The sequence below is a fragment of the Hyaena hyaena genome, unplaced genomic scaffold, assembly GCF_003009895.1.
Source record: "Hyaena hyaena isolate Hyena2069 unplaced genomic scaffold, ASM300989v1 scaffold_25, whole genome shotgun sequence".
Classification (NCBI taxonomy): Eukaryota; Metazoa; Chordata; class Mammalia; order Carnivora; family Hyaenidae; genus Hyaena; species Hyaena hyaena.
Window position 1 is genome coordinate 947,135 of NW_024080657.1, and position 25,169 is coordinate 972,303.

At 40.5% G+C, this 25,169-nt stretch overlaps 1 protein-coding gene across 3 annotated transcripts in view; it reads right to left on the minus strand.

The window, feature by feature from the left end:
- Nucleotides 1-25,169, minus strand: part of NDRG3 (NDRG family member 3) — a 67,323-nt gene that overhangs the window by 25,350 nt on the left and 16,804 nt on the right. For 2 of the 3 annotated variants that reach the window (XM_039227138.1, XM_039227140.1), the window contains exons 2-7: nucleotides 24,861-24,962; nucleotides 16,197-16,232; nucleotides 7,901-7,966; nucleotides 3,619-3,724; nucleotides 2,283-2,403; nucleotides 413-475 (exon numbers count right to left, since the gene is read on the minus strand). In XM_039227138.1, the coding sequence (XP_039083069.1) occupies nucleotides 413-475; nucleotides 2,283-2,403; nucleotides 3,619-3,724; nucleotides 7,901-7,966; nucleotides 16,197-16,232; nucleotides 24,861-24,917 (449 nt within the window). In that variant the 5' untranslated portion in view covers nucleotides 24,918-24,962. The remainder of the gene's footprint in view (nucleotides 1-412; nucleotides 476-2,282; nucleotides 2,404-3,618; nucleotides 3,725-7,900; nucleotides 7,967-16,196; nucleotides 16,233-24,860; nucleotides 24,963-25,169) is intronic. The other variant, XM_039227139.1, reaches the window with a different exon arrangement.

Here is a 25,169-nt window from a genome sequence, read left to right on the forward strand (position 1 = left end):
CTATGAGACTATGTAATTGGGTCCTTGTCTATTTCTCAAATTTCACTTCTTGCCTTTCTCCTACTTGCTCATTTGGTCCAGGACTTCTGGGAATATCATTCCTTCTGTCTGGAATCCTCTTGCCCTGGATCTCTGTCTAGGTCTCAGACTAGGCACGTTCTTAAAGAGACATTGCCCAAGTAGACTTATTTCTGTAAGCCTGGCCCTTCTCTAATGCATCATCCTCACAAACTTCTCTTGCAGCACTTTAGTTGTGATTATTTGCTTATCTGTTGTTAATTAGTCTTCCCGCTAAAATGTAAGCTCTGGGAGGACAGTGACTATTCCATTTGCTCACCATCATAGTCCCTAGATCGGATACATGGTAGAAAGTCAATAAAAACTGTGTTAAGGAACTGCAGAACGAACCTACCTTAAGTGGGTAAGAACAGGAGGCAGCATTTCAGCCAACTCATCCATTGTGGGGTACTGGTACCTGAAATACAGGATATCTCTGGAATTAGAATGCACCCACATTTCCCAATCATAAAACAGCCGGAAGAGTATGGGGTTCTTAGACAAAAGCATTTCCTTTACCAAAGGCTGAAAGGAGATGATGTACGGAAATGATCGTGACATGCCGTCTATCTCTCTATGACTTCCATGCTGAGAAGAAAGGAGAAGAATCTACGTGTTTCTATATTCTAAAGGGCAGTCTCTGGGACCATAGGAAGCCATCTGAATAGAACAGGTAATTAACATGGCTCTCTCTCAAGGCATTTCCAAATCCCTAACAATCACTTCAGTTGAGATTGAGGGTTAGCAAACGTCCAGCAAGAACAGTTAACTGAGGAGGTGGCTCTTCATCTGTGGCTTATCATCAGGTAGTTACAGGCAAAAATAAACAAAGCCTTACTGGGCCTACGCACATAGTCACAAATCTTAGACTCCTCATCATGAATGCTGATTTGTTTTACTTAGGCATAACATGGTTACTTTTTGCTTTTGAATTTGGTGTATGATATAAACTACACGATCCTAAGATAATCAAGGAAGCCCAGGAGCCAATTTAGTCTAGGAACCCAAGAAAAGAAGGGAGCACCCACAGAAATTACAGAATCAAAGACGGAAAGAGATCCTAAGACAATCTCCTATGTATGAGGCAGGATTTACTCTATATGTGACAGGGGAGTCAGCCTGCCTCTGCTTGAAACACTTTTTAAGTGATGGAGGGCTGTTGAGCCATTTGTACACAAAACAGAAGAAAGGAACTGGATCTAAATCTTGTTGGATATAAACTGGTCATTGGTCAACTTGCATCTGTGAGACAGAACAGCCTGACCATGTCAATAACATGGATTCTGGAGCCAGACTGCCATTGTTAACATTCCAGCTCTGCTACTTATTTGTTATGTAATCTTGGACAAGTTACTTAATATCCCTGGGCCTCAGTTTCCTCACCTGTAAAGCAGGAATAACAGTAAATCTACCCCATAGTTCTGTGAGGGTTAAATGACTTAACAGATATGGAGCATTTAAAGCAGTGTCAGGAATGCTGTTTAAGTCCCATGTAAGTGTTGGTTATTGTTTACCTGCAATGGTCTATTTCACAACAGTCCCTGGCAGAGGTAGCTCTGGAGAGGAGCCAAGGGAAAGGGGGAAGAATCTGCACTCCACAGCTTGTACCTTCATTCCCCTCCCAAGGTCTTCTCAGTAATTACAACGTCCAGGGAAGAGTGAGGGAACTGTGGCTCCATCATGCAAAGCAGGTTTAGGAAGAGGTCAGGAGCTCCAAGTCCAGTCAAAATGCATCTCTACTTGATAGGGCAGCTTCTCAGAAATAAATACTTACAAAAATATTCAAATTCCCATGACTAGATTGGGAGGTAAGGTTGGGGAGGTGCTCCCAGGAAGCACAGATAGATTGGAATTTGGGCTTGGTAGTTGGAAGTTTTAGGGAGGGACACAGAAATGGCAGATTTTAAAAAGACAAGGAAGGGAACAGATAAAAGAGCGTGAGATGTGGGTGTTTCAGATACTTAAGCCTTGCAATTACAGGGAGACAGATTCCCATCGATAGAGAACCATTCTTGGATATAGGAAAATATGCGGTTTTCCTTGAGAGACTGTACGTAACAGTCCTCTCAGAGCAAGAAGAGAAACAGGAGGATAGTTGGTGGAGAAGTATAACCGTAGGCCATGCTAAAATCAACAGGGGAAATCAATGCTACTTCTCCCACAGGAGCTCAATCATTTGCTCTCCTGAATGCATGCCTTCCAGAAGGTCTTGCTTGTGGCCTTACCCTGTTGGGAAAGAGGGTGCACCTTCCTGTTGGCCTGGGGCATCCACATGACAGACAGCAAAGTGCTGGGTGATCTCCTGCATATCCTCAAAGTTAAAAAATGCATTGAAACAGGATTTATCTGCAAGAATAAAAATACTCATAAGTCACAAGTTCTCTCTCTCTTTTTTCCCCAATTTTCAACAGACTGTACATACAGTCCTCTTCATTTCTCTCCAGTTTTCTTCGACTCAGTTAATTCCATATCATCATCCTCTTTCACTCCCTTTTAGTCACTGTTCCACCAAAATGAGGTGTCTGAACAATGTGATTCAAGCTGCCCTAAAGGCTGAATACCAGACATCTTAATGACCTGAAAACGACAATGAATTCTCAATTCTACACAATGTCTACAAAATGGAAACCAATTCTGGTATTGCACAAAATAATCTTGTACCCATCGTGCTGTCATTTCTCATGTATCTTATTTCCCCATCTGACACAGAGCCATTGACTACATTCCAAGAACCTGGCTAGAGTAAATATCCTGGCTGCTCACATTCACCATTTGGAAGACTGTCCCTTGGCAAAATTGGGGCTGCTGCCTTAATTTCTACTCGTTAGTGTAACTGCTTAAATCGCTTCTCATGCTGAAGAGGCTACAAAGGCTCCAACACTAGACTGAAGCCTCAAATACATGCAACCACCTCTGAAAGCCAGAGAAGCATCGGAGAAAACATACACATATACAGGCTCTGAGCCTGTGGCTAGGGCCAGAATCTTATACTACCATCTAGAAAAGTCCACTTAAAATCACTGATGACAGGCTATAGGAAGAATACTTTGACTAATTTACTGAAGAGCTCACAACAAAGTTCAAACTTTGGATTTTCTAACATGAAATATGAAACAACCAAAGAAGTATAGACTTAAACAAATCAAACAAGTGATTTCCAGTCTACTCTTTTTTTATCTTGAGACACACTCTATTTTTGTATTTTTTAAGTAAGCTCTATGCTCAACGCTGAGGGCTTGAATTCATGACCCTGAGATCAAGAGCTGCATGCTCTATTGACTGAGCCAGCCAGGAACCCCTCAGATCTGCCCTTAAACAGTTCATCCTTTACCAGTTAAGACACAAAGGTGAGACAGAATTCCAGTATCCCCCAAACGCATTTTCCTGCACACTTCCCAGACACTTTAATCCTGCCATTAATGTGTAACAATGAGGAGGGAAGGTTAAGCCAGAAAGGAGAAAACCTGTGCTCTGTTAGAATACTGGGGTTTCTTGCTTTTAAAAATAAATATCCAAAGATTAATTATAATAAAAAAGGAAGGTATAAAATCAAATACATACGATTGAGGCCAATGTCATGATATGTCAAAATAACTGGTCTGTTTCCCTTTGGTAGGCCTCTGATGGTGACGTGGACCACACCATGAGTAGTTTCTATGTCATGTTCCTGTAACAAGACAATGTACGGTCTCAGCAAAAGCAGAATGGACTTCCCAGATGGCTGAAGTTCCACAATACCTATTTATTGCTATTTCTCACTAGCTGGGGTGGGATACATCACCAGACTATAAGCACACCAGAGAGATGTTATAGTATACAGGATATTCCCATTTTCTAATTCCTTCCAGATAAACTAACAAATGAGGGGGAAACTATAGCTTCTCATCCACAAAGTTCACTACCTTGGGAGGGAGGGAGGGAGTCCTCAGCAGGCTCAGTGCTGTCAGCAAAGAGCCCCATGCAGGGCTCAAACCCATGAGTTGTGAGATCGTGACCTGAGTCAAAACCAAGAGCTGGTCACTTAACCGAATGAGCCACCCATGTGCCCCTAAAGCTCATTATCTTAAGTGAGGTAAGTCAGGGATCTATTGAGAATACACTTGCAAATAGCTATTAAAAGATCAGCAAGGTGGGTAAGGAGCCAGGTAAGACTTAGAGGAAGAAAAGTTAAGGAAGCAGAAGATATGATGGAACTGCTGGGTAAAAAGCCAGAGGTTTCAGAGCCTCTAAACTCATGTTCAGCAACCAATAAGTTCAGTAGATACCTATGGGGGTGTATGCCTAAAATCTCTTTCCTTTCCCGGCAGCTGCCCTTCTGTGTCATCCATACATTACAGGAGGCTCTTGACTGCTATGTCTGTAGACTGTAACCTTATGGTTATGGTTTACTGAAGGCAGGTGAGCATCTGGTCCATGGTGGGTATGTATCCTTCCCTGAGAATTTGTAACTGGGAGTAAGAGATTTTATCCTCAATTTGGTTCTTTTCTTAAAAAGAGAAGCAAGCCTGGGAGTAGACATTTCCCCTGCTCTAATTTTTGGTTCTAGCTATGTATGTTCTTAATTTCTGAGACATTCCTGGATTGCCTTTGGTTTAAGCCAGCTTGGGAGGGTTTGTTTCCTGCACCCCTAACCAAGGCAACGAGGAGAGGTTAAGAGGTTAAGATGTAGTCAGAGCAGAGCCCAGGAACTAAATAAAGCTGGAACAAGGAGCGCCTGGTGGCTCAGTCGGTTGGGTGTCCAACTTCAGCTCAGGTCAGATCTCATGGTTCGTGGGTTCGAGCCCCGCATCGGGCTCTGTGCTGACAGCTCAGAGCCTGGAGCCTGTTTTGGATTCTATGTCTCCCTCTCTCTCTGCCCCTCCCCCACTCATGCTCTGTCTCTCTCTGTCTCAAAAATAAATAAACTATAAAAAATTTTAAAAAAGAAAGAAAGAAAAAAGCTGGAACAAGATGCAGTTGGAGCTGCTGGGACCAGCACTAAGAGTGACTGGGTAGAAAAGACAGGAACTGTAGAAAAGTCACTGAGATTTATTCTAGTCCTCTTCAATGTCTCTATTTCTCAAAAATAAAAAATCACCATGTCTAGCCTAGTGAATTCTTGCGGATGGAGTCCTCCCTATCTCAGATAGTCTTATAGTAGATAGGATAAGATGTAGACAGGATAAGATTAACTCTGTCAATAAGAATCCCAGCAAAGGCAGAGAGCTTCCAACTTAATTTCCTATCAAATAATGAACATCATCAGAACTCTGGTTTCTTCTCTGATGTGGGGCACAAAATAATCATAGGCTAATTCAATATCAGTATATCTGAAGTCATAGGCCCCAGGCTGGAGCAGATAATCTCTATCAAATCATGAGTGACTATTTCTGCATTTCTCTATTTCTGCTACCTCCTATTCAAGCCTATTCAAAAGACTTGGAAAGGGGAGGTAAGAAATGAAGGAAAGAATCAGATACTTCAAACTGGCTATGAAGTATAGGGTTTAAAAGGGATGAATATAAAGAAATAAATTCCTGTTACAATATAAGCATTTCTCTTGTAGCAATGTCAGACATACTGAGGAACTGCTCACCCCCACCACTATTCAGGTTCCTTCATTAAACAACTATTTATTGAATTCCTACTACCAGACCCCAGATTAAGATCTGGAGATAAAAGAGTAAACGAGAGAGATGTGATCTCTGTTCTCACAGAGATGATATTCTAGACAGGAAGGCAGGCAATGAACACACAAATTAACCAACCCATAATAATAGCATGTAATGAGTGCTATGAAAGAAATAAACAGGAAACCATGATAGAAAACTGAGGAGAAAGCATTAACTCTATTAGCAGCCAGGAAAGTGCAAATTAAATTCAATGAGATGCCAGTTCACATATACCAGAATGGCAAAAATTTTAAAGTTAGATAACACCAAGTGTTGACCAAGATACAGAGAAGAAAGAACTCTCATACACTGTTGGTAGGCATGCAAACTAGAGCAACTACTCTGGAGAACAATCCAGTAGTCTCTAGTAAAGCTAAGGGGTGTCTACCCTACAGAACTTTTACTTTTAGATATAATTAAAGAAATTCTCAAACATGGTCACACACACAAAAAGATATATACAGAGAGGTATACTACAGCCTTATTTATCATATCAAAAAATCTGGAAATAGCCTAAATATCAATAGGAAAACTGATAATGATCTATTCATAATGAAATACAGATTAAAATGAACTAGAACTAGATGTATTAATACACAGACAAAATGTTGAAAATATAATGCTGAGTAGAAATACAGAAGGGTATGTACATAACACTTATATTTTTTAAAAAGCAACACTATATACATTGCATGTTTACATACATATATTTAAAGCATAATATTTAGAGAAGGAATGTACACTAACTTTAAGATTTTGTTTCCTTCTGGGACCTGACACATTCAGAAAGGGAACTCAAGAAGGCTTTTATCTCTCTCATGTTTCATTACCTTCCCCTTGCCCCATGTTTTACTTCATGAGAGAGAGAAGGAATAAAGGAACACTGGCTAAGGAATAAAGGAAGCTGGCTCCTCCTGCCCAAAGGGCAACACTACAGGAAAAGCCAAGCTGAAGAGATTGCAACAATCTGTCAGCTTCACAATCAGGTTGCCAGAACCTTCAGTAAAGTTTTGCTAAAATACTCCTGCTTGGCTTCAGCTGTGCTACTGAGGATGGAGGGAAAAACCAGTTAACCCTGTGGCCCTAATGCTAGCAGGACCTCCCAAAGCTAGGTAGCTGATGGTGAGAGCATGTGTTCTGTGTGTGGGGTGAATTGTGAGCTGTCAGGAAAGTTCAGGAGAAGGATGATAAAAAGGGAGACATAACAGATGGGGTAAAAAAGAACACTCCATAAGAAGATGAGGGAATAAGGCAAAGTAACTAATGTCATCATTTCTTAATCTGGAGAAATTCAGAGTTAAAACTGGATCCCTACAGGACTTCGACTTTTTAGGGAGATCTCGGTCCCTACCTCCCCGTTATAAGCCCTCGTATTACGTAACGACTGGAGTATTCACGGGCCAAGAGTCCTGCCCCCTATTTGGAGCAACACTTGGTTGTCAGTGTCTTGTACCGTTTCTCCTCATTTTTTTTTCTTTTTTTTAATGTCTTTTAATTAATTAATTAATTAATTTATTTTTTACAAATAGTTTATTGTCAAATTAGTTTCCACATAACACTCAGTGCTCATCCCCATAAGTGTCCTCCTCTATGCCCATCCCCTCCTCCCCCCCACATCCATCANGATGGATTAATTATATAGTAACTACGGCTGATTTTTCTTAGAAAGGAAATGATTAAATCGTGTAGTTTTCAGTGGGGTCTGGTCACCACATGAGGACTTAACCTAACCTTTTTCCAAGTACTTTATGTCTCTTAGTCTGAAGGAAAACCATTAATTTGATGTACAGAGAAACCATCTTCTGAAAATGCTACCGTTCACACAATCTAGTTACCATAAATACATTTTTAATATCTGTCGATATGTAACTGTTGCTCATCAGTCACAATGCCTGGTCATAAAATCATTTAGTCTATTTATTGCAAGAAATCATTAAGAATTAGACTTCTCTAAGTCTGTAAATTTGCCAAGATTACCACATTTGATCCCATTGAAAAAATATTTTTTTTTTTTACAAATAAGTTTATTGTCAAATTAGTTTCCACATAACACTCAGTGCTCATCCCCATAAGTGTCCTCCTCTATGCCCATCCCCTCCTCCCCCCCACATCCATCAGTCCTCATTTTTAAAGTACGTGAATGTAAATGTTCTTAGTAGAATAAAAAATATGAAAAGAAAGGAGACACTCACCTCCAAGTGGACTCGTAAATATATCCTTTGTGAGTCTGTGTGTGAATAGCTGGAACAAGTCTCCATCTGGAGAGGAGTGTGCAGAGACCCTGGCTATGGTCAGGCAATTGCAGGGCTGCTGCTGCTGCCACCTTTCTACTTTAGTCAATGATCATCTGTTTCACAGGCTCTTTTTCCAATTACCTCACCCTTCGCTCCAGCATTCCAGACAGTGTGACTACACAATGAGAGCCTGCGCTCAAAGGGCACAGCCCAAGTAGTGTCTAACAGGCTCTGGTCATAGAACTTTCCCAGCACTCTGATTATTTATCACCTCCAAGGATACGAACTTCTTAAACACAACCCCTTTATTCTCCAGGCTATAAAATGACCTGAAATCATATTGGTCCTGTCTCCATCCTGGACTGCATCTCCCTCTTAATCAAAGACATAAATTTTGGGGCACCTGGATGGCTCAGTCAGTTAAGTGTCCAACTTCAGCTCAGATCATGATCTCAACGGTTTGAGTTCGAGCCCTGCATCAGATTGTGCTGATACCTCAGAGCCTAGAGCCTGCTTCAGCTTCTGTGTCTCCTCTTCCTTACCTTCCCTAACTCATGCGCTCTCTCTCTCTCTCTCTCACGCTCTCAAAAATAAGTAATAAATCATTTTAAAAAGAGGCAACTTTCTTTTTTAAATATGTTTTTATTATTTATTTTGCGAGAGAGCACATACATGAGTCGGAAGGGGCGGAAAGAGAAAGGGAAAGAGAATTCTAAGCAGGCTCCATGCTGTCAGTGCAAAACCCAACGCAAGGCTTGATCTCAGGAAATGTGAGATCATCACCCGAGCCAAAAATCAAGTCCTGGACACTTAACCAACTGAGGCACCCAGGGATCCCTCAAAGATGTAACTTATAATCGAAGAGTCTAAAAAGACTTTACGAGTTTATGGAGCGCACGGGTGGCTCAGTTGGTTGAGCATCCAACTTCAGCTCAGGTCATGATCTCGTGGTTCGTGGGTTCGAGCCCTGCGTTGGGCTCTGTGTTGACAGCTAGCTCAGAGCCTGGAGCCTGCTTCAGATTCTGTGTCTCCCTCTTTCTCTGACCCTCCCCTACTCACACTGTCTCTCTCTCTCTCTCTCAAAAATAAATAAAACATTAACAAATTTTTAAAAAATTAAAAAAAAAGAATTTACGAGTTTATAAGGAGGAGTTGGGGTAGGGGGGAAGGTTAAACAGGTGATGGGAATTAAGGAGTGCACTTGTAATGAGCACTGAGTGAGGTATGGAATTGTTGAGTCACTATATTGTATACTTGAAACTAATATAACACTGTGTTAACTGAAGTTGAAATAAAAACCATTTCAAAAAAGAATTTAAGAGTTTAGGATATTACCATCATTTTATAATAATCAATTTTCACCTTTTTTTTCATGAGTCCTCTTACCTCAGCTAAATGTACTGTTACCAGAATTACACAATCTGACTTGCCTTCTCTCTCTGAACTCAGTTAATTTTTGATCACTTCACACCTGATAATACTTCTTCTCCCTGGCCAATCTGAAATAGTTTAGGAAAACTTGAATGACAACATACTCTTGGAAATATCAACATGATATTATTAGCATGAAATTTTATTGTTTCTAGTAAGCAGGCTACTTATGAGCCTTGGGTACAGTTTTTGTTATTATACAGAAATTTTTTTAAGTTTGTTTATTTTGAAAGCGAGAGAGCGCATGTGCATACACGTGCACGAGAAGGAAGGCAAGAGAGAGAGGGAGAGAAAAATATCCCAAGCAGGGAACCCTGCCATGGGGCTCAATCTCACAAACCCTGAGATCATGACCGGAGCTGAAACCAAGAGCTGGATACTTAACAGACTGAGCCACCCGGGCGCCCTAGGAATTTTTGATATAATATCTCTACTATCTTACCTCTGTGTAGGGGTAAAAGATTCTTTGCATAACCTTATTTACTCCCATAGGAGAAGAATTTGCCTCTGAGATTTGTCAGCCTTCTGCCTATCAACAGATCGCTTTTCCTTTTCTGAAGTTCCAGGACACTTTTCCCTGACTCTGGTCTCAACACTCTCCCTCCTCCTCCTAACTCTTTCAGCCTAGTTCAGTCAACACACTTGCAGACTGTTTCTACTGTTACATCTCAACCACCCACATCTCTGGGCCTTCTCACAATTCATGGTCTTCATAGAAGCCTCTTTTATAATATGTCCACACATAAAATCTATCTTTTCTTCCTTCAAAGCCAACTCTAGTATCATCTTCACATAGCTATAGTTAGTCTCCTCTTCTATGAGGAGAAAAAGAGTGCAGGGTTACTTAACCCACATGCAATGGCCCAGAACACTAACTTTCTAGGTAGAAAAGCCCAGACAGGAGGGGTTCCAGGTCTGGCCAATTCAAACACCCTACTCTCTGGCCACAATGAGTGAATGTACACGTGACCCATGCTAAGCCAACAAGAATCTGCCCCTGGACTTTTCCCTAGAGATATAGGTAAAGATCTTCTTTTAAGCAGTGAGGCTAGTAAGCTGAAGGATGTGGGTTTGGGGAAGTTGGCAGCCATTTTGCCCATGAGCTCATCAGAGAAATAAAACCTTCTAGTGTCAGGGGAAAAGGGAAATGAGAATGGGGTGCTGACAAAAAGGACTTCTGCTTTTCCCAGAAGATTCTTTTTTATCCCCCCATGAGGAAAAAAGTCACTTATATCCTTAGAACATACTAAAATCAACCTCTGCCTGGCCCACTCCCCCAAACAACTATGACACAATCAAACTCAAAAAGATGGGGCATCTTAAAGGGAGAACTGTGAACAAAGGCCACCAGAAAGGAAAAGCATGTGGTATAGAAGTGAGGAAGGCCAGTAATAATTCCAGCTCTCTTGAGAGTGGGGAGTATATATAAAGAAGCAGTGGGACAAGAGGCTGAAAGGTGGATTGGAGCTGCATTCACATCCTTCCAGGCCAAAGAGGAGCATGGAGCTGGTCAAACTTTCTAACAGATTATAGCAGATACCTGAATTCCAGCTCTCTCCAAACACCTCTTTCCTGGGGAAAGAACTTTTAGGATATTTATTTCACTTAATTCTTATTTTGTAAAAGTGCCCATTCATCGAATGATCTTCAAGAATTTAAAGCTGTTTAATAATAATACAACTAGACGTACATTCCTGAGGCCTTTATATCTATTGTAGGTTTTTCTTTTTTCCTTTTCATGGCATCAGGTAGATCACCCAGTGAATTGTAGTAGTAGTACTGGAATAAAAAATCAAGGAATTTTTAACTTCTCAAAAAAAGAGTTTAAAGTTGTTTAAGCCCCTTTAGAAGAGGCAGTCACATACACATTTGAACTGCAGTACTAAAAACCAACCCTCACTGTTGGGTTCTATAAATCAGTTCCCCAAAGAGCTACTGCAATTAAGCAGCTAGCATGAAATTACTCAGCCCTTGGCCATGCCTGGATTATTCCAGGAGCAAGAACTCCATTCTTATGAGTGCACTCCATTATTAGTCACTTCTATAGGAATGATATATCCTGGCAGACAGCAGCTTTTCACTCTCCATTAATATTTATGGAGTACCCCTCTGGTAGAAGTGGAAGATAATTTGATAAAATATGCCAAGAGCTCTAAATATGCTCATTCCAAGAGTCCATCTAAGGAAGCATTCTATAGTGTAGATAAAATTTATGTACAAAACGTTCAGTGAAGAGCGCCTGGGTGGCTCAGTGGGTTAAGCATCCAACTTTGGCTCAGGTCATAATCTCACAGTTCGTGGGTTCAAGCCCTGCGCCGGGCTCTGTGCTGACAGCTAGCTCAGGGCCTGGAACCTACTTCGGATTCTTTGTCTCCCTCTCTCTGACCCTCCCCTGCTCACGCTGCCTCTGTTTCTCAAAAATAAATAAAACATTAAAAAAATTTTTAAAAAACCCAACATTGAGTAAACTGAACATATTATAAGTGATCTAATTTCCAAAAATAATGGAATAGTTAAGTCATGGTATAGCCAGATGAGGAAATAATAATCACCTCTCAGAAATTATTTTTATGAGTGTTTAAAATAAAAATGATATAGAAATGAAACTGTGTTCTAATTAAGTCAGGAAAGGGGACACAAAATTGTATATTCAATTTGGCAACTATATAAATTTAAAAGTTACTTTGTAGGGGTGCCTGGGTGGCTTGGTTGGTTAAGAAGCAACTCTTAACTTCAGCTCAGGTCATTATCACAGTTCGGCAGTTTGTGGGATACAGTCCTGCGCTGGGTTCTGTGCTGACAGTGTGGAGCCTGCTTGGGATTCTCTCTCTACCCCCCTCAAAATAAATTAAAAAACTTAAAAAAAATTTTTTTTAATAAAAGGTTACTTTTATAAAAATTATATACACACACATATCTATTTCAATACCAAACATAATAATATAGTTGTCCCCAGATTATATGAATTTTTTTGTTCTGCATAATTCTCTGTGCTTTCCATATACTCAACTATGAGCATGTACTCTTTCAATAACCTGAACATAAAAGTAAAAACTAAAAAGAAATAAAATAAAATATGGTTAGCTCTAGGTAGCAGGATCATAGGCAACCTTTATTTTTATACTTTTCTAAATTTGTTTCTGATGTTACATAAAGTAAGTGTTATTATTTATTTAACATTTTATTTTTAAGTAATCTTTACACCCAATGTGGGGCTCGAACTCACAACCCAGAGATCAGGAGTTGCATGCTTTCCTGACTGAGCCAGCCAGGCACCCCAAGATAAGTGTTATTTTTTACAGCAATATATCAAATACAGTTTCTATAGCATATGTCTCAGCTCTAATTCTAAAACTTTTTTTAAAAAGTTTTTTTAATATTTATTTTTGAGAGAGAGACAGTGACAGCCAGGGAGGGGCAGAGAGAGAGAGAGGGAGAGGCACACACACAGAATCCAAAACAGGCTCCAGGCTCTGAGCTGTCAGCATACAGCCCGACGCAGGGCTCGAACTCATGAACTGTGAGATCCTGACCTGAGCCAAAGTCTGACGCTTAATGGACTGAGCCACCTATGCGCCCCCTTATTTCTAAACCTTTAAACTGTCTCACGAGGAAAGGAAAATTAAGCAGCACCTACACAGACAAATGGACACTAAGTCTGCTGATACATTGTTTCAAATGGCAGTAGGCGCTTTTCTCCTTTCTCATCAACCCTAAGCATGTCACCTCTCACCACCTCTTCCCACATTACCTTATAGTCACATATAACTGCTGTTTGTCTCAGTGGAGTTAAATATCAATAAAGTGACTTAGGACAAACAAAGAACCAAGAAAAATGGTAAACTTTTTTTTTTTTTTTAAAGTAAGATCTAGGCCCAATGTGGGACCTGAATTCACAACCCAGAGATCAAGAGTAACATGTTCTGTGAGACAGCAGCCAATACCTGAGAAATGGTAAACTTCTAATTATAATTTCAATTACTGGAGAGAAAAAAAAAAAAGCATGTAGTTGATTGGTAAAGAAAACAGAGGGAAAACATGGTTCAGAGTGAAGTTGTGAGCTTGGTTGATGCCGCTAAGGTAACTTCCTGGGAAGTCATCACGTATTCCTTGATTTTTCTGAGGCAAGACAGAGATCAGAAGGAAGCCCTGATTAAATGGCTTCAGATAACCTAGTGCTACAGTAATGCTAATGGTCAACACCAAAGCCATTGCTGAATGCTTTAACATTTAGTGACAATGCTGGCTGTAGATCTGTTTTGTCTCCTAAGAATGCCCAATGGTTTCCGGGAAGACTTCATGCAAACCAGGCCATTCTAGACTTCTCACATCACAGTTCCTAGCTCTTGGGCCTTCTATCAAACTGTCACTAGACTCTTGATCCAATTGTCTCCAGTTTGCAAAGCATCACATAAGCCTTTAACAAAGAGACAAACAAGAATGGTGGTAGAAGATTTTTGAGAGCTAGGAGGAAAAAAGAAGAGTCTATGTTTTTTTCTTCTTTGGAACACAAAAAACCTGTACGTTCATAACAGTGACAGACAAGTGACAGTGACAACACCTGCCACCATCTATTTGTATTGGGACTGAACTAAAAGTTTTATTTCACAAGGCCAGAACATGTTACTATATTAAAGCTTCACCAAAAATATCAAGAGTTTTTGCCAGACTATTTTTAAGCCTTAATTTTAAAAAAATGATTCATAATTATATTTCTAAAACTCAATTTCATTTATATCTAAGTACACTTATGTGTGGAAAAATCATAAAGGATATATACCAAATATCATACACTAGTGAAATAACAAGTAATTTTTATTTATTTACTTTTTATTTTCTTAACTATCTTGTAGTGAGCATGTAGTTTTTTTAAATTTCATTTTTCTCTTTCAGGCAGGTGGTACTCAATTTGGTGAAAACCAATGCTTCTTCACTTTTTTTTTTAAGTAGGCTCCATGCCCAGTGTAGAGCCCAACACAGAATTTGAACTCACAACTCTGAGATCAAGACTTGAGCTGAGATCAAGAGTTAGATGCTTAAATGACTGAGCCACCCAGGTCCCCCTGCTTCTACACTTCTATGTTGAAATATATATATATTCACATGTATATACATACATACATATAACTTGTGGAAGTTTTCATTTTGAATTTTACTGTCACCCTTACTCAAATGATCTCCTCCTAGGTAAATTATATCATATATTAACAACAGTCAAATTCAACTGGTTCAACCTAGATCCAAACTATAACTGAAGTTTGGTCAAATTAAAAACAAGTAAACCCAAACCTGACCTTAACAGCACTCGGTTGATTCTCTTGTATATACATAAAATACCAAATAGTCATACCAAGAGGTGTTTGGTACTGGGATTCAGAAATCTGTAGCAATGCTATGAGCCTGCTCCCTAACGACATCAGTTTCAGCTGTTCTGTTAAAGAATTTCAGCTTTCAGAACGACTCAACTCCTTACAACTTCTCAGCTGTGTGGACATTTCCAGGTGGGAAAGAACAAGCACCAGGAAGAACAGATCCAGGAAGAGTGGGGTTTTGCAACCCCAATTCTACCCAATGGCAAGTTATGAAAACTGATTCTCAATTTCCTGGTCTGTAAAACAAGGATCAAAAGAACCACCTTGTGATAGTGCTCCAAGAACTGGAGATGTTTATATTTAGTATCTACAATAGGTACCCAATATTATTATAAGTGGTTTGCCTGCAAGATAGGTATTAGTTCTTTCTTTTGATACTCATGTTATAGACAGACTCCAATGTACTTAACATAAAATGCATATCTGAAAATAACTATTTGCCTATGTGTGTACAGGATGGCTGAATCCTGGAAGCAAGGAAGCTGGTTTTCCACCCCTTCCTTCCCTGCCTAGTATCCTCTGAGTTTACTTCATGTTGCTTCAGACAACCACTGCTATGTATCCATCCCCAAATAGCGTTCTTGTTTCCATGACCTCACTTCTTCCTCCCATTTCTTTCAGGGCCAGTCAATAGATAAAGTAGATAGATGGAGAGATGCTAGTTCATTTTATTGATCTGCAAATTGGCAATAGAGCTATAGGCAAAAGCAACTAGGAAGAACAATATTATTTAATTAAATACTAATGAATCGAGTTGAATTTTGCATCTCCAAGCATAAAGTCAAAAGAAATCTGCATTTGTATTAATAATATTTAGTTAATTTGTCTTTTTCTTTGAGAAAAAGATTTTGTTGATCAATCTCCCCTCCCGACTCCCCTCCCCCACCTCTCTGCAGTGAGATGACAATACTCCATTTAACACCTATGACTGGGGTTTCCAGTATCAGCTGAGGGGAGGAGCTCTTAATCACAAAGTGACTGCTCAACCCAGTAACCTACAACCATAACACAGGCACCTGGCAGGCAATTTTTGAACACCCAGCAAATCATTTTAAATAAACCTGATCCTGGGGCGCCTGGGTGGCTTAGTCGGTTAAGCGTCCGACTTTCGCTTAGGTCATGATCTCACGGTTCGTGGGTTCGAGCCCCGCGTCGGGCTCTGTGCTGACTGCCAGCTCAGAGCCTGGAGCCTGTTTCAGTCTGTGACTCCCTCTCTCTCTGACCCTCCCCTGCTCACGCTCTCTCTCTCTCTAGAAATAAATTAAAAAAACCTTAAAAAAAAAAATTAAAAAAATAAATAAATAAATAAACCTGATCCAATGACCAAAAGAACATGAAGGAGTTATGAATAGCTACGAAGACAGATCCACTTCTACAAGGCCACAGGCACAGGGAGGGAAGCACTGCAGAGATCCTGTACACAGCCCCCTTGGTGCTTGTACAGTCCTTACCTGACAGTCAAAGTCCTGGAAGTTTCGTGTACCAGTCTGTCAACAGAAGGCAGAAAACACAGTCAGTTTCCCCATGTGGCTTCCCCAAATGTGCAACAAATTCATTTCACAGTGCAAGCAGTGCACGTGCAGCCTCTTGGTTGCCATAAAACTAAAATGATTCTCATCAAAAGGCTTCAAAGGCAGAGTGGGCTCCTAACATGTAAAAGGTTAAGACTAAAGATTACACTTTGGCAGGCTTCCTGTGAAGATAAAGGAAAGAAGCCTGGCTGCCCAGTAATGTTTGCAACTTCCTGCTTCCCCCCCTAAAGAGAGCAGTGAGAACTTGTGGGAAGAGCGTAAAACAAGGATCAGAGTCTTAGGGGACACTCACAACCCACACAGGAAGTACCCGGGAAAAGGCGGTTGGAAGCCAACCCTGAGAGGAACAAAGGCAGGCAGGAGCCAGGGTGCCCAGAACCAGGAATTAAAGAAAGGATCAAGAAGAGAACAAAGATATAGATGGATCAGAAATGGAAGACTTGTAATTTAACAAGGGAAAAAGGCAATGTCACTGAAGGAAGGAAAGACAGACAAAACAGGATTTTTAATACACTGGCCTATCTGTTGCATCTCATAAAATTGCTCATAGGAAAAAAGGATAAGTCACTGAGCCATTTCACAAGTAGAACACAGTCAAAAGATCCAAGGAGAATTCACCAGGCTTCTAAAAAGAGGTAATATCATAGTAATGTTTGATTGAAAAAAAAAATTAATGGCAACGACTCAGAGGCATTTTTGTAGCATTTCAGATGCCGAGTTCCAAAAATATGACCTAAGGGTATATAAAAAGGATAATGAGTGATGTATTTGAGAGGGGAAAATCCATTCTGATTTCATCTTTCACAAAGTCTCATTCTTTAGAAACTGTTATAACATATCTGTTCTGTCTATAATTGGCTTCCAAGAGGTGTGGAGCCACTACTGAACACCTTCCCAAAAGCTGCCCCTCCAGACAGGATCTATATTTCTGATCCCAAGGGAGTATGAAGTAGTCCCATACTCTTTTCAAGATCCTCTCAGAAGTAGTTCTATATCCACTACCCACACTGCCGGCACAACAAGACAGGTTAAAAACACAGCCCCATGCATAAAAACAAACAAAAAAAACAAACCACACACACACACACAAAACCTCTAAGATATGAACTGTCGTCTCCGTAAGAGTTAACTAGCAGAACCTGCTGAGATGATCTAGAGTGACACTACCTACTAGGGTAGCCATTAGTCACATGTGGCAATTAAAATTAACTAAAATAGGGGTGCCTGGGTGGCTCAGTTGGTTAAGCCTCTGACTTTGGCTCCGGTCACGATCTAACAGTTTGTTGACTTCAAGCTGGGCATCGGGTTCTATGCTGACAGCTCAGAGCCAGGAGCCTGCTTCAGATTCTGTGTCTCCCTCTCTCTCTCCCCCTCCCCTGCTCATGCTCTCTCTCTATCTCTCTCAAAAAATAAATAAACATTAAAAATTTTTTTAATTAAAATTAAAAAATCCAGTTTCTCAGTCACATTACTCAGATTCCAAGTGCTCAAAGGCACATGTGGCTAGGGGCGCCTGGGTGGCTTAGTCGGTTAAGCATCCGACTTTCGCTTAGGTCATGATCTCGCGGTTCGTGGGTTCGAGCCCTGCGTCGGGCTCTGTGCTGACTGCCAGCTCAGAGCCTGGAGCCTGTTTCAGAGTCTGTGTCTCCCTCTCTCTCTGACCCTCCCCTGTTCATGCTGTCTCTCTCTATCCTAGAAATAAAATAAAAATATTAAAAAAAAAAAGACACATGTGGCTAGTAGCTACTGTAATTACTGGGCAGTGCAGATACAGAGCATTTCCATTATTGCAGAATTTCCATTTTTCCATTTCGATTATTCAGAACTTCTGGACAGCACTTATCTAGAAACAGCTTCTGAACGAATAAGGCTATGGATGAGCACACCCTTGTTTCTCTAAAATTGGCAGTAAAGTCACAATAGATTACCAATCGCAGAGAGGAGATGGGACCAAGAAGAGGAAAGAGTGGTAGAGACAGCTAGCCTGATATACTGTTCTTGGCATGAAATCACATTCACAAAATAAAGTCTGATGCAGTAACAGCACAGAAAGACACCTAAGACACCACGCAGATGGGACCGGGTAGCACATCTCTGAGCAATGCTGCCACTGGCAACAAGAATCATAGTGTTCTGCCACTCCTACTAGCCCCACAAAATGCCTGAGAACTCCTTCAGATAAGTCATTGCATTTAATTTCTAGTTAGATTGTGAGAAGCAAAAGGAAAGGCCCTCTCATGCCCTAGGGTAGAATGACTTCAGTAGGATATGGTGACTAAGTGAAAATAAAGTAGGCTATAGTCTTTACAGTCTGACTTCAACTACATTAATATGTACCAAAAAAGACTACCAGAAAAATACCAAAACGTTAACGATAGTAGCTATTTTTCAATAGAGAGGTTATGGATGATTATAATTTTCTTTACACTTCCCTACAATAAGCAAGTAAGTCCCTTTCTGTAATGAGAACACTAGAAAAAAAAGGATCTGGTATGATACAAAAAATGTTTGTAACTTGTTATTTTGTAATATAAGGTTTAAAGATTCATTTAATCTTTTGAGAAATAATGATATATACAAACAGTCCATATTAGGGCTTCAATCTTTTGGGTTCCCAGAGGTTCCTTTAGAGACTTAGAAAAATTAGAGAAAATTACTCTAGACAGAACTCAACTCTTGGTCATAGAACACAGACACAAATTCTGATGAGCTCTTTGGGAAGCAGCTGTTATTGTATGTATGAGTTTTCCTTCCTCACAACCACATGATCACAGTCATGAGGCATTTTTTAAGTTCCTAAAGCCTGAGATGAGCACAAATCCTCTGAAATACCAAAAGCAGAAAGAGACAATTCTCTCCAGAAACCGAAGCCACTTTGTTAAGTATCTGGCAAATAATAACCATGTGTTCTTTATCCAACGTTCACAGCTAGACTCCCAGAGAAAAGGTACTGTACTAATAATTGGAAAAAGACTAACAGTTGTTTACTTTAATTCCAGTATAATTAACATATGGGGCGCCTGGGTGGCTCAGTCAGTTGGGCATCTGACTTCGGCTCAGGTCATGATCTCACGGTTCATGGGTTCGAGCCCCACATCAGGCTCTGTGCTGACAGCTCAGAGCCTGGAGCCTGTTTCAGATTCTGTGTCTCCCTCTCTCTCTGACCCTCCCCTGCTCATGCTGTCTCTCTCTCAGAAATAAATAAAACATTTAAAAAACATGGCTAAGGAGAAGAGAAATGTAGTTTCCCAACATGAGATCTAGTCAAGAGGTACATATAGTTTCAAAAGACAGAAAACAACAGATATAAAGACAAGATGCATAAGACCTTAGCATCAACTACCAACATAAGAGATCTGGGGCAAATCTACCTGTTCTGTGAACCTGAAGTGGGGTTGGGTAACTCTATTCCCAGTCCCGGTACTCAGTAAATGCAGTAAACATCATTTTTAAAGGTTATAAGCATCTCAAACTAGAGATACTCAATTTGAGTAAGAAATGAATACCAAAGTTACATGTACTCTAGGAACTAAAGTGGGGAGAAGGAGTTGTTACAACAATAAAAGTTTTAAAAACAAGCTGATTTGAAAAAAAAAAAAAAACTAAATAAAATATGGCATTTCTAGTAACAAAAGACAATAATCCTTACCAACAGAAAGTGGAAAGATGGGGAACTGTACAAGCAGAAGGGTTAGATAAGCCTAGAAAATAGTCTTTTTCTTTGTTAATAGATTAATTCAACTAACACAGATTAATAAATCAATGTTTTACAATCATCAATAAACCTTTATTTTTAAAATTCTTTTAAAGTTTATTTATTTTGAGAGAGAGTGGGGTAGGGGCAGACAGGGCAGGGAGACAGAATCCCAAGCAGGCTCTGCACCATCAGTGCAGAATCCAATGTGGGGCTCAAACCCACGAACTGTGAGACCATGACATGAGCCGAAACCAAAAGTCAGACACTTAACTGACTGAGCCACCCAGGTGCCCCAATAAACCATTTTTAAATAGACATCTGATCAAGCTGAAAACCCAAAGTGAAAATTATATATATATGCACGTGTGTGTTTTTTCTTGTGGGCATGCATGTATATGTATTTAAATCACTGATAGACTTCAAAAATTACTAATTAAGAAACTGAGACTTCACAAAGAAATTTATAAAGAGGTTGGATAAAACTATCTACAATCAGATAATCATCTGCATACTGCTGAAAAAGTACAATTTCAAGTCCAAAATAACCTCTTCCCTAATATACTTTCAGGCTAATGTCATGTGTCACCGACCTCCTGCACTAAAAACTCCTTAGGCACCTTGTGTCTATGGCTTCTTCCACCATCTCCTGCTGATCCTGTAGCCAGTTGACAGTGGACTGTCACAGTGGTACCATTACTTGCTGGGGAACTCACTTCCTGCTGCAGTACCATCTAGGCCATTTCTGACAACGGGTGACAATCACTTCTTAGCACATTAAAGGACACCCACCCTCCAAAGCATAAAAGTAGCACTTCACAAATATTCTTTAATGAAAAGGTCAACAACTCTGTTTTTCACTTTTTTTTTTTTAAGAAACCTTGGCACTAACCCTTCGCCTGTCTCTGCTGTCTTGAAAGTTACAAGCTCATTCACGGGTTTTCTCTCCTCTGCTTACATTTCCAGTCACAAGTAGAGATGGAAAACTTAAACCGCAATAGGGTCTATATCTCACTTTCTATTTTAACAACCAAAAAGAAGTAAATAAGTTGTTTCTATTCTTCCCCACTAAATACTTATTCAACCTACTTGATACTTCCTCAATTCTGCAGAAGCCAGTTGTGGCCTTCTATTTATTTTCTCAAGACTGCCCTTTGGGTTTCACTAGGTTTAGTATTTTTTGTACTATACCAAATCCTTTTTTTCTGATGTTCCAACTACAAAAAGGAAAGTACACGCTCACTGTAGAGAACTATAAAGAAAATTGTAATCATTCATCATCTCTCTATTGAGAAATAGCTGCTATCATTAATGTTTTGTTATTTTTCTGTTAGTCTTTTCTGGCGCATACTTGAATGCAGTTGAGGTTAGGGAAAATGAAGCACAATTCAGTCAGCTCTCCTGTTTGTTACATGGTCTGTTGGTTGAGGAGGTTGGAATGACCAGCTCCAAGAGCAGCAGGTGGTGGGCAGAGCCCTAGATCCCCTGATCCAAGCTGAAGTCAACAGATATGGGCTCACCATTTTCCTAGACACTACCTTTTAGACAAATCATATAACCTCTCTGAGCCTTATTTGTAAAATAGAGTTAAAAATACCTTTAACTACTTATTTCATATGAGGTTGGGAGATTTAAAGAAGATAGTATCTGTGAAAATGCACTAAAAATAGTTAAATGCTATTTAAGAAAAAAATCAGTTCACACTTCTATACAATGTCTGCCCCCCAAAACAAAGATAGGCACTGGCAGTTGCTTCTTTTCATCACTGGAGCCAAAACAAGCATGGCAAAATTGCCCACTTCTTCACAATTCTGAGCCATAGACAAAATTACAAGCATACTAAAATTAAATGGGAAAAGTACCAACAAATGACAAGAGACAAGTTAACATAAGCCTTACTTAAAGCTATTCTGAGAATGCTTCCTGATAGTCATCTCAGGACAAATCTCTCCCTAACAGGCTGGGACTAGACTTCCTCTAGCTCCCTGAAGCTTAGAAGGGTACAGTGACATTTTCTGGCTAAGAGCCTATCTATGAGAATGGGCAAAAAGACAAGATGAAATGATACACATCTCTAGGTTTTTCCTTAAAGAGACATGGCAAGCCACAGAGGTGATGAGATCACACAGTGGAAAGGACTCAGGGTTCACAATGCGACAGACCTGGGTTTCAGTCCTGACTGCCACATACTGACCAGGCAAGCCAGTTTTTCATCTTCTAAGTGAGGAAAAATACAATCTACTTCAAAGGGATATTCTGATGATTAAGACAGAAAGTATGTAAACCACCTGGCACATAAGAGGTGCATAATCAATAATAGAGGGATAGGCCAAAAAACCAGCCCCCGCCCCCCAAAAAACCTTCCAGACATACTCCTATTATTGGAGGCCTATCCCTATGGCAGTGGTTCTCATCTAGGGAGACTGTGCCCCTAGGGGACACTGGACAATGTCTGGAGACATTTTGGTTGTCACAACTGAGTGGTGTTGGCATCTAGTGGATAGAGGCCAGGGATGATGCTGAACATCCTACAATATGCACGACAGTCCCCCGCAACAGTTATCCAGCCCAAAACATTAACGGTGCCAAGACTGAGAAATCCTGCCCCACAGCAAGCACTCACTGCTCTATGGCACTCACTCTGAGTAAGCTAGTTCACCTTTCTCATCCTTAGTTTTCTCATCAGCAGCATGGGCACAAACTGATCTGTGTTCCCTATACCACTTGGCTACTGGGAGATCAAATGAAATCCTTTGTGAAGTGTGTTACCATCATACCTTTCGCAATGTATGCAAAAGCACAGACGTGCTGGGCAAAGACAGAAGGACTGATGTCCTGGGGCAGGGGGACTAAGAGGATGGAACTCTTTGGGAATGCCACCATCCAATGAGAGCCTCATGCCAATCTTCTTCTAGAAAGCTGGGCTGGAGCAGGGGAGCTCTCATGAATAGTGAGGGGACAGGAACACTTCTCAGGGAGAGAGGGAATGTGGGAAGTAGGTACATTAAAGAGGAGCTAACAGGTTAGGAAGTAAGACATGGACTGCTTGGGCTGTCTGAGGGGCTTAAACAACAAAAATTATTTTTTTCACAGTTCTGGAGGCTGAAAGTCCAAGATCAAGATTCCAGCAGGGTTTGGTTTCTGGTGAGAGCTCTCTTCCTGGCTTTCAGATACCTACCACCCCCTACGTCCTCACATGGGGGGCGGTATGTAAGAGAGAGCTCTCTCTCTTCCTCTTATAAGGCCACCAGTCTTACAGGATTAAAGCTCCACCTTTATGACCTCATTTAACCTTAATCACCTCCTAAGGGCCCTATCCCCAATACAGTGACATGGGAGGTTAGGGCTTCCACATGCAAGTTTGGGTTGAGGGGATGGGCACAATTCCATCCATACCACTTGGGCACACTTTAGACACAGTAAAGGCATCACTGAAGCCTCAAGAGAGGACCCAGGTGTTAATTCACTGTTTTTCCATGGCCACATTCATTGAATCTTTCCTCTCCCGGCTGTCTTTTCTATGAGATACACAGTGAGCTGCAGCTCTTTCACACAGGCACCTGCTCAGGCATCCTGTGACTTTCTAGGGTCCAGTACAGATGCTCCTCCTACCTGTGCCTCACTCCTCAAATATCTGAGACCGATCATCAGGGTATGGGTTTCCAACAATGACTAACCAGAACCACTTTGGGCATGGTTCTCAGTTTCAGGATTTTTAAAAAAAATTTAAATGTTTTATTTATTTCTGACAGAGAGAGAGACAGAGATAGAGAGAGGCAGCGTGAGCAGTGGAGGGTCAGAGAGAGAGGGAGACACAAAATCCGAAACAGGCTCCAAGCTCTGAGCTAGCTGTAAGCACAGAGCCCAATGTGGGGCTCGAACTCATGAACCGTGAGATCATGACCTGAGCCAAAGTTGGACACTTAACCAACTGAGCCACTCAGGCACCCCTACAAGAGTATTTAAATATGGGTAATGACAACAAATTAAAAGCAGAGGATAGAAAAGAGAATTTCAAGAACATTTACTAAATGGGGAGGGTCAGGAGACAGGATAAGCCTTTCTTAGCTTTTTGGTAACTCCTACCATCACATCACTATTCTCTGAATCCTGGTGACTGTAAACTATGCTGCTCACTGTTCTAAAACTAACAGAAAAATGAGGTTTATTACCGACATCCCCACCGATGAAAATGTCAAAGTTGACAGAAAGGTTACGTCACAGACTTGGCAAACTGCAGGGAAAGTGTTGCAGCCTGTGTACACCACCAGCCATAGATGTTCATTTTCCCTTACAGAAACTGACAGTAAAGACACTTGGATTCTAAGTCAAATCTCACTCTCAAAACTTCTGGCTAACTTTGTCATATTATTTTTTACCTTGATGTCTCTATCAGTAAAACAGGAAAGTCTCAAGGATAACTTGACTGAATTTGGCCCATGGAAACAAAAGTAGGGAGAAAGAAAAAAGAGGGAAAGATATCAGAAAGATGGTTAAGAAATCTATTTTTTAGGGGTGCCTGGGTGGCTCAGTCGGTTAAGCATCTGATTTCAGCTCAGGTCATGATCTCACGGTTTGTGGGTTCAAGCCCCGCATTGGGCTCCGTGCTGACAGCCAGCTCAGAACCTAGAGCCTGTTTCAGATTCTGTGTCTCCCTCTCTCTCTGACCCTCCCCTGCTCATGTTGTGTGTATGTGTCTCTCTCTTAGAAATAAATTTTAAAAAAACATTAAAAATTTAAAAAAAAAGAAATCTATTTTTAAAGTATTTCCTCCATCAAAAGCGAAAATGAGTATGTTTTGATTTAGTTACTATTAAGAAAATATAGAGAATTAACTAGTTACAGAAGAAAGGACATATATATTTTAGTGAAAATAGTGTGTTCTTTACCTTATCATTTAGAAGTGGTTTGATCTCTGTGAGTTGAACATCCTGCAGCTCATCCATCAGGACAGATGAGAGTTGAGGAATCTCGAGAATAAATCAGTAACTCTGAAAGAGAAGAGAAGGAGGTAAAGAAAGAGGCTTAATCTAGAAGCTGGAAACATAACATCACACTATGTTGATTCATTGCAATACTAGAGCTTAGCGTCATGCACTGCTCAGGGTGCTGAAGACATAGCCAACTAAACAATTATGGAAGACAGACTTTTAAGTGGCCTCCATGATTGCTGCCTCCTGATATTCACACCCTTGCAT